Below are 10,938 nucleotides of genomic sequence, written 5' to 3' on the forward strand. Positions count from 1 at the left end.
GTTCTGCCGCTTCATAAATCTCATTTTAATATCACAGACTTCATTTACAAATGAGCCTTACCTACAATTTGCCCATGCGTATAATTAAGGTTTGACAAGCCTTAAAATGCATGGCTAATGAGCGGCAGAGCGCATTGCACGGCGGAGCGCATTTTGGCAGTGCTAACACTGCCTTAACTTGCCAAAAGTGTCATGATACATACGGGGCAATTTTAAGGCCGACGTATACTCGGCACTATGGCCTTAATGCCATCGCAAACACTTGATACATGACCCTCAAAGTGTTAGTATTTAAGTCAAAACCCATGGTGCAGTTCTGCTTATACATTAACTAGTCTAGTGATTTTCTTCCAGTGAGAAGAGCTTTACGTGTCATGGGTTTTGTATTTGTTGGTTTTGTTTATGTTGTATAATGTTGGTGGGTGGGCATTTGGTTGTTGAGTGCATACCTGTGATATGTTTGCCATTTATCAGGTTGGACAAGATGATCGGAAGATATAACAGCAATGCAGAATTACAAGCCCCTGCTGAAATAGCCCTGTCACTTACATGAACATACTGTAAACCAGTATTCAGTAGAAATCTTTTGTATGGAAGTGGGCGTCTGTAGATCCGTGCATGCTTACTTATGGAACTTATAACAAAATGGTACCCTAAAATCCTAGCACTGTTGTAGGCTGCATTGACTGAGTAGTTTAACAATCATGGGGTTTCCAACATTGCAGTATGGTTAACATACCTTTGTCAAGGGAAACTGTGTTTGAAAACAAACAGGTATTTGTAGGCTTTTGATGCCATGGTAACCACACATTTATTTCTCTTTAAATCTAATGTATTTGTGATGTCATTCACTATATACCGTTATAGTCAAATGTTTACATACCCCAGTGTAAAGGTATAACTTTCTCAAAAACAAATAATTGTAACAAGAAACAATTATTTATTTCAGCACTGTTTTTTTTGCAAAACTCCAAAAATGCTAATTCAAAAGTATTCATACCCTTTTATGCTATGATAGTATTGTCTACAAGGTGCTACAAATTTCAATATGATAATGCAGAACCTAATTCTAGAAAAGTCTAGAAAATGCTAGATTGTAAAATTACAATTCTGGCATTAGTTCAGTCCCTTAGTATTGAAACTAGGGTCTGTAATATATGCTGGGTTGCTGTGCTTGCTTGGATGAGGCATGTCAGTTGCTTGGAATGGAACCTTTAGCTTTGTCGCAGGCACACAGAGTTCCCACAACAATGCAGGTTTCCTGCAGCATTACTCTGTCTAGTTTGTAGGCTGAAATTATGCCCACAGAAACTGTAGGGCATTTTACAAAAGCCAGCCCAATTTTATTCTCAGGCAAAAAAGCATGTTCCTCGGTTTCATTTATTTCTTGTTGACTTAAAAAAAACCATGTGAAAGCAAAAATAAAAGGAAAAGATGTAGTTGCTATACTACTTGCGGTTAGAAAATGTGTTTTAAATCATGAATTTGCCTTTAATTGAAATGGGTAAACAACATGATCTGAATGGAGAGAAGATATCGCATATGCAATATGTGTGAGTGAGTGAGAAAAAAATGACCAGAACATTTGAGAATCTTAAAATGCAATAATAATTCAGTGACAGCCCAGGACCTTGCTTTTTTGTCTGAGGATGAAATTAGGCCAGGTTTTGTAAAATGGCACACTGTTGCTGTTACTTTCATTGGGAAGAAGGAGTTGAATGTGTAAAGAATGGAAGGCGAAGCACAGTTGTTTGTAGAGTATCTGGTACTAGACAGTGTAATGCTACAGGAAACTGGCATTGTTGTGGGAACAATGAGTGCCAGAGACAAAGGTTCCATTCGCCGCAATTGACATGCCTCATCCAATCTGATATAATTGGATGCAACCCAGCATATATTATAGATCCTAGTTTCAATACTGAGGGACTGAACTAATGCCAGGATTGTAATTTTAGTAGATTTTGTGGGGGGTTGAGGAGACTTTGAAGTGAAGTGAGGGGCTATATTTTTATCCTTTTCCTGTGTAAAATTTTTATATTTTGCACCAAATTCATTTTAAGCCTTCTTTAGAGGCAGTTGAGAACATGTAAATAAACTCGACATTCACAGCTGCTGGGTTCTTTTTCTTTTTCTTTGTTTGGCACTGTGACAGTCTGGCTCGCAGTGGTGATGTGGATGACGTCACGGACCAGGAAGTAACTCAAACCAAAACAGTGGATGGGCGGTTGAAGCTGAGTGCTGGTGCACTCAGCGTATTTAATAAACAAAACAAAAACAAAAGATTTAACAAAACACCAAACCAAAGGGCACGAGGGCCGAACGAATAAACAAACAAGTAAGTTTCGTGCTGGATACTCCAGCACGTTTTAGCAATTGTTTTCTTCCTCTCTCTCTCCCGTTCTCCACTCTCGAACACTCCACACCCCGAGTGCAGAGTGCTGCTGGTTTATATACTCTGGCCGAGGGATTTAACTAGTTGGTAATTATCTTATTATCCCCCGGCCAGAGTCTGCACGCGTTTGGTAAGGATGCATGACTGTCAGCTAGTTAAATAATCAGTAGCTGATCAGCCATGCATCCTCACGAGGTTTTTAAATATAACAATAAAAGACGCGGCGCTTTTACCCGCGCCGCAAACAAAAATACAAATAATAATAAATAAGGGCGGGACACTCCGCCACAGGCACGTTCATGTTGTTTGCGTTTTAATAGTCATCACAAAGCCTGTAGCTCTTGCATTATATACACTTGAGCTTTTTATATGAAAAACTGAACTGGGAATGTTTATGGGTTATGGGTTTAAAACCACCCATTTAAAAATCATAAGGTAATTTCTGGGGTAACTGGCTAATAATTAGCCGGAACTATATCTTATAGTTAATAAGGTCATTATCTGTAATTTTCTAAACTTCAAACACAATGTTTGCTATATAAAACAAATATCTACAGTTTTGTATGATCTCCGATTAATTTTAACACCCCTCAGAAGTGCCTGACATATAAAACCTTGATGTGAGCTTCAAGCCTATAGGGATGGGCCATTCCTAACCCTGCTTTTCATCAGCAGAACAAAGCCATTTCAGGTTACCCTTGAATTCATTGTTTTCAAGTCACACTTCCAATGATTATCCATCAAGTATTTATTTTTTTTAAATTACATTTCATTATAGAAGGCTTTTAGATATATAAATATTTTTATGTCCAACAATAACCATAAAGTAATTGGCAAATGCACATGCTGTTGGTTATGCTATAACCACCATAATATTTCTTAATTATATAATAATATGTTAACAAAATAACTATCACCCTTAAGGGCATAGTTGAAGCTGTTGAAAGCCATGTTTTAATTTACTTTTTAATAGTGATTTAATTGGGAGTATAATTTTCCTTGTATGCTCTGTAAATTGACCTTTCACTCACAGTATTTCACATAATTTTATCTGAAACAGCACCTCATATTCTGCTGCACCACGTCTACCTGCTGATTAAACACACACACACACTGCTCCCTCATTCACTGGTGTAGAAATATTTGTATCATTTATTTCACAAGTTTTAAACCAGGAAAGTAAAGAATGATGAGTTTCACTTTTACTTCAGAACGAATAATATCATTGTATTGTTTAAAACATGGTGATGATAACAACTGCATTAGACAATGTTTCACACTCACCTGGAATCAATGTTTCAATTATAGCGTTCTCAGAAATGAAACGCAGCCAGCGCTGACGACAGTGATATGATATGAATGCATGTTAGTTTAACATTTTGGAAATAACAATCAAAAGGCCCTTAACTAGCTTCCCCAGGGAAATAATCTGTTGCCTGTTAATAAACAATAACGTTTACTGTCGACCCCAATGTAATTTGAATGACTTCAGATCGCTCTTTAGTCTCTACAGTTAGTTTTGTGCATGCGCAAGTGGGAGAAATTCAACATTTTACATAAACAATGCATGCCCATGACCTGTTCCTACTTGCATGTGTTTGCTGAATAATCTGGTAACTTTAAAAAAATTTAAATTTAAATCAGCTTCTTCCTTGTAGGTCACAAAAGTATCGTATCACCAGGGGCAGAAACCTGACTATATCAAGAAACAGTATAACAGTAATAATACCTATGTATAATTGTAGCTAACTGAGCAGGATTTACGGTGTGTAGTACTGTATATGGAGACAACAGAGATGATCATTTAAATATGTACGTGAGATCATATGGGTCTTTGGGCTATAATTACCAGTATAGTGATACGCTAAGTGAGTACAAAGCAGAAGCCTACCGTTTGAGCTCAGGGAACCCAAGGATTATTTAACACAAACCTGAATGTTTATTTGTTCCTAGTCCATTTTTAACTTGAGCTGTTATGCAACCAAATTTGCTTCTGGCATTCCAATACCCTTAAAGAAGCCATTACCTTTAGTGTTAAAGTTATCTCTTAATCGCTGCAAAATAATTTACGGAGAGTGTATATAATGGTATTTCTTATAATTGATAGATATTACCTAAAAAATAATTGTCTGGCATTAGTTATTTTTTGTAGTTCTTTTTTGTGGTTCCTTTACAAAATGATGTTATACTTCTAGGTACAAGTCTGCCACCTAGTGGTGTCATGTCAACTTGTACATATTTGTAATGCTTGGAAAACAAAATATGATTATGATCATATTTTTTGATTATGATTATTGTACTGGTGTGGAATATTCAGAATATTCATAGTTATATTATCATAATTATATATATATAATTAGTATAATTTAGATGTACAGTAATCATGTTTAAAGGATCTGAAGATTTTCCAATTTTATTAAATAAGAAACTGACATAAATGTGTATGGTAGGTTCCCAGGAAGCATAATGACAAATGATGCTGTGAGTTACAGAGATAATAAACCTGCCACACTAACATTCTGCAGACCTTTTTTGCCTCAACTGATGGTGCGTATCTACCTTATCATGTCATGCTGATCATTTTAAGAGTACATTTACATGCTCGCCCCCCCCAGGGAAATGGAATCTAAGTCCCTCCTGAAATATCAGTTATCTTTAATGATACGCCTTTAAAGAAAAAAATGAAGAACTCATTGCTACACAGTTTGAAGTAAGACATGCTTATTATTTAAATCCCTGCATCAGTACCAAGAGCAAGTCAATTACTTTTTCACCTTTACAGTAAAGCTCACTATTTTTTATATATTTTTTTGGTGGCAGCTGGCTTTTTTATTATTCTATTTTTTTAATTATGTCTGTTTTTTCATGTTGTTTTGTGTGCAATGTACAGTATAGTTACTTAATGTATTTGATACATCTCAATGTAATAGCGCTATGCTGATGAACATACCAGGAAACACATTTTTCATTTTTCATCATTATGATAACAGATGCTGCCCAAGGATCCAGCAAATAGTGTTAATTTGTTAATGTGTTGGAGAAAATTGAGGACATTATGTAGCTATCACTTTACCTTTTTATCTATTTGCCTTATTATTTACTGCTGTCTGCCAAAATTGAACCTGAGTATAATGGCATCAAGTACGCTGCCAGCAATTATTCACACTGATGCCAAACAGATCCATGTTTTGCATGCATTAAAAAATGGACAATGCAATTAAGACACTTGAACATACTGTATTGGCATCCAGAGATTAGAGACAGAAGAGATTGTTAGGTCAGTTGTATAAAAAAAATCATTAAGAGACTAGCACTGATTTGGGATTTTGGTCACCCCCTCAGTTAAGTTGCCTACACTTAAACATGTGGCGAAACAGATACTCTTGACAATTTAATACCTAAACAAACTCCCTGTTTGGCAGTATAAACCCAGCCTCAAGTCCTAAAACATCCCCCTTTATATTTAAATCTCTCCCAGTGTGGTGTTGTTGCTGGTTTTGCTTTCTCGCTCGCACTCGGCTATGTACAGAAAATAAAAAAAAGATTGAACAGACACTTGCATACTTGGATAATCAGTTTAAAATGCATATAATCACCTTGTGCTTTCATGCTATAAAGAATTGCTACATGTTCTCAGTGATTTATGGAGCTAAACTGAAAGCTCCATATTAATGTCATGGGGTAGGCTGGTTGCTTGTCAAGTATGAAGTTAATCTGAATATAAATCAGAAATAGTTCAATCTCATAAAACTGCCAGTTGAAATATTATCTGAGACAGTTATTATAACCCTCTTGCCTATAGAGGAATCATTTCTGAAAATTCAGCCCTTGCTTGCCTGCTAATGTTAATGTGAATTAATGAATTTCAACATTTTAACCCAGGAACAAAGAGATGCTGGTTAGCTTTCATACCTGCTGGCTGATTGAATAACTTCAGGCAATTAAATACATTAGAAAAAGTTTAAACTAATTTGAAATTTCATACAATATATAACATTGGTTTAATGAATAACACAGTGATGATGCTATTCTTGCTTAAGGGTAGGTTATGTTTTAGTAGACTACAAACACATTATAGTATACTTTGCTACTACACTTACATAGAAATAATCTACTTTTTTTGTATCAGCCTTCAATGGTGTATTGATTAGGGGTGTGCCCGAGTATGAGTATAAACAAGTACTCGTCACTAGTATAGACATTGTTTCGGAGTACCAGTAAAACACAAGTCATTTTGCTATTACTCGTTAGTCAGAGAAGAAATACATGTAAAAATGCATTGAACCAGCTCCTGGCTCAATAGAGCATGACTGTCAATCTTAATCCAAGGAGAAAGGAGGAGGGAGCAGTGTGACACAGTCTCCAATACAGTGGAGCTAAACGTCATTATGTGTTGTGTGAGTGTGTAAGTCAGACAGACTGAATGTGCAGCTCCAAATCAAACTTTTTTCAGAGATATATTACTTTCACTTTTAAAAAAGGGGATTTCCTAACAACTTTTCTTAAGAAATGTAATTTATTATTATTTACTCAATCATTTTGCCGATCCAGTCTGTGCTATATCTTTGAGTCCACCAGAAGGAAGGTGCCTGTTGGTATCAAGTGTGAGGGTCATTAAGCATTTATTATAGGGATATTTAGCACAGAATGAAGAGTGTTGATTATACTGTGATGGAGTTTTGAATACATTCATATAAAACAAAATTGCATATTCATTTAACCTTTAGTTTTATTTATTTTTACAGCCCCTTACTGGCCTCCTGATGCAGACAACATTGTGAAGTTTGACGCTTATGGAGATGGAATTGGCCGCTATAATATATTTAATTTCCAGAAAACTTCTGGAAAATACTCCTATGTTAAGGTTGGCCATTGGGCAGAGACCCTATCCCTAGAAAATGAACTGATTCACTGGTCCAGATACTCAGTCCCCACCTCCCAGTGTAGTGAGCCATGTGCCAGAAACGAGATGAAGAACATGCAGGCAGGGGACTACTGCTGCTGGATTTGTATTCCCTGTGAGGCTTATGAATACTTAGCCGATGAGTTCACGTGCATGGCCTGCAACCCAGGCCAGTGGCCCTCCGAAGATCTGACAGGCTGCTATGATCTCCCTGAAGACTCTATCATGTGGGAGGATGTCTGGGCCATTGGACCCATCAGCATTGCCTGTGTTGGCTTCATCTGCACCTTTATGGTTTTGGCAGTCTTCATCAAACATGACAACACACCACTGGTTAAAGCCTCAGGCCGTGAACTTTGCTACATTTTACTATTTGGTGTTTTTATGTCCTACTGCATGACTTTCTTCTTCATCGCCAAGCCTTCTCCTGCGATCTGCACCTTGCGTCGCCTAGGCCTTGGAACATCCTTTGCTGTGTGCTATTCGGCTCTTCTCACAAAAACAAATCGCATTGCCAGGATATTCAATGGTGTGAAGGAGGGGACCCAGCGGCCCAAGTTTATCAGTCCTAGTTCTCAAGTTTTTATCTGCATGAGTCTGATCTCAGTCCAGATTGTGTTGGTGTCTGTATGGCTCATGTTGGAAATTCCTGGCACTAGAAGGTTTACTCTGCCTGAAAAGAGAGAGACTGTTACATTGAAATGTAACGTCAGAGACTCCAGTATGTTAATTTCATTGACATATGACGTAGTGCTGGTAATCCTGTGTACTGTGTATGCCTTTAAGACCAGGAAGTGTCCTGAAAACTTTAATGAGGCCAAATTCATTGGCTTTACAATGTACACCACCTGCATCATCTGGCTGGCTTTCCTTCCTATCTTTTATGTGACCTCTAGTGATTACAGGGTAAGTAGTGAGCTTATTAGACATGTTTATGGTCATCACATAAAAAAGTTAGCACACAGGCAGATCTTCAATTTGTCCCTGAAATTGTGTGCATTATGACCGATGGAACAATGTTATTCAAACCAAATTGCCACTGACCTAACGCCTCCAGGCATTCCACGCTGGCAAATCCCATCAATAAAAACTAGAAAAGTAGTTCAATGATGGTATGAAGATCAAAAAAATCAAGAAAAAGATTCCATTCCATTCTTGGTGCCTAAAGTCGCTGTAAACATAGTCAGTGTTTGTTTTGTTTTGTTTAAAACTCATATTTAACTGAATTACATAAAATTACAGTTTTCCCAAGTTCAAGATACAACAGAATCTTGCAAGAATTACACCAGGCTAGAAGCCTGCAATCCAATTATAATTTTCATTTAATGTTTGGCTACAATCTTTGCATGCTATATAAATGCTGAAGCTGTTCTGGTTAAACATGTAATGCAAAATCTTCTCTTTTTTTTTTCAAAACATAGGGGATAGGCATTTGTCATTTTTAATTAATTTCATTTCCAGCTGTGCTATCTAGTTTTTTTTGTTTGTTTTTTTTACACAAAAGTTAAGTAGATTATAAAAGCAAGAGATTTTTTTTAAATATGTTCTGCTTGCCTTCCGTAAGAACCCTGGATTTCTCTTAAGGGATCAGCAAACTTTGTTGAATTCTGCAGGGTCTGTGGAATTTAAACGTACTTGATCCTGGTTCTTATCATGTAGGAAAAGAGGTCAGAGCTAAATATTATGTAAATCAGGACAGCTGGTGTTTCTGTGCAATAAAATATGTTTTATATTCAGGGTTTTTAATATGCGCTTTCTTTTATCTTTGTAGGTCCAGACCACTACCATGTGCATCTCTGTCAGCCTGAGTGGGTTTGTCGTCCTGGGCTGCATGTTTGCTCCAAAGGTGCACATCATCATGTTTCAGCCACAAAAGAACGTAACCAGTCATAGACTACATCTGAACAGATTCAGTGTTAGTGGTACAGCCACCACATACTCACATTGTAAGTACCGTATGCACAAACATAATTAATCTAATGTGCACCCTGACATTGTTTGAGGTTTGTTTTTGAGTGCACATGTATTTGCAACAGAAGATACGATATTATAAGTGAGCTTTTGACTGTAAAACCACATGAAATGTATCATATAACAGAACTGATACTCAGAGCTTTGGAAAATAAACATTGAGGCTGTTAATCGGGTTTAAAGAGACCCCAAGAACAAATGGTTGTTTTAGGTACATTCACTCCATTGACTTTCAGTGCAAAGAAAGAACTTTGGGTCTGTTTTAATGATCTAAATAGTGGTGGATATTAATACCTCTGTCTCAAGAAAGTATACACCAGGTTTTTCAATGTATTTATTGTATGTAGTAATGTTATTAAGTGGATGAATAAATCTGCAGTATTTAGATCCACTGCTGTTTAGATCTCTGAGATTGTGCAAATAGTCTTTGTTCTAAATGTGCCTTTTGCAAATTTTCCAAATGTTTTACTCCTTTCTTTTCAGCAACTGTGAGTACTCATTACGTCCCAACCATCTGTAACGGGAGAGAAATCGTGGACTCCACGACATCATCTCTGTGACTCGCATTAAACTGCCTGATCTTACTTTCAAACTGTTAAGACTGTTAGAAAACATATGCACAGATTGTGCATTTCAAGTGGACTAGTGTCATTTATGTAGAAGTATTAAATTATTTAAAGCAGTGTACATATAACTGACATTGTTGTAGAAACCTGTATAGAATGTTTTTAGCATTTTATGTTTTTTATAGTTTTATTATACTGTGTAAATAACTGAGTTGCTTTGTCAGTTTTACTTCGTGGTAAAGGAATGATCTGTTACATTTGCAATATTAGTCTTCTTCCCCTCTGTAATTTTTATTTTTATTTTTGATAGGCTTCCTTGATGTAATTGATTTAGCATAATGTACATATGAGGTTCATTACTTCATTACCATAAGTTGGTAATTTAAACAGCACAAAATTACAGTATTAGAGAGATACTATTAATAAAGATTGAATAGATTAGTATTCAAATAACATGATTTTTAGAAAATAGGCTTCTTGTATGAAATATATTTTTTTGCTACTTCATGCTGAATTTTAGTTGATGCTTACAAGGTACTGTAAACTTATAATTAATAACCACAGGTAACAGTTTCAAGTGTAAATGAATCTGTAACATTAAACACTTAATCATAAACTACATAAGAAACTAAATTACTGTAAACTCAGTATTATTTGTTACAAATGTGGTTATGTGGATCCTTGTAAAAAAGTTGTAAGCACTGCAAAAAAAAAAAAAGTTGACTGCATGAAGAGCAGAGAGTGGTATCATACATGCTAGCAATTTTCACAACTGACTGATATTTGGACATTAGCAAGTAGCAAGTACAGTCATGTGAATATGAATAGGTCTCCAAATTACTCTAAGAGATGGGATTACCAGTCCAATGTAACACCCATAAGCAAGCAAGTAATACACCTCTTTGATCGATGCTTGCTTGACAAAATTGCAGATACCCAAAGCTGTAAATGTTTATATTCAAGGTAGTAGTTAGGCTTTTGTCAGTTGATAATATGAACTATGATAATAATAATAATAATAAAAAATAAAAAAACACTTGGTAACAATGACTTAAATAAGTATTCCCAAAGCCACTTTTATTAAAAGAAACATATTGACACCAATA

General features: G+C 36.1%; 1 protein-coding gene across 9 annotated transcripts in view; it reads left to right on the plus strand.

The window, feature by feature from the left end:
• Positions 1-10,574, plus strand: part of LOC117419755 (metabotropic glutamate receptor 3-like) — a 46,970-nt gene extending 36,396 nt beyond the window's left edge. For all 9 annotated transcript variants that reach the window (XM_058985896.1, XM_034032811.3, XM_058985894.1 and 6 more), the window contains 3 exons: positions 7,138-8,201; positions 9,067-9,241; positions 9,750-10,574. In XM_058985896.1, the coding sequence (XP_058841879.1) occupies positions 7,138-8,201; positions 9,067-9,241; positions 9,750-9,826 (1,316 nt within the window). In that variant the 3' untranslated portion in view covers positions 9,827-10,574. The remainder of the gene's footprint in view (positions 1-7,137; positions 8,202-9,066; positions 9,242-9,749) is intronic.
• Positions 10,575-10,938: the final 364 nt, after the last annotated feature.

Source organism: Acipenser ruthenus, chromosome 14, assembly GCF_902713425.1.
Source record: "Acipenser ruthenus chromosome 14, fAciRut3.2 maternal haplotype, whole genome shotgun sequence".
NCBI lineage: Eukaryota > Metazoa > Chordata > Actinopteri > Acipenseriformes > Acipenseridae > Acipenser > Acipenser ruthenus.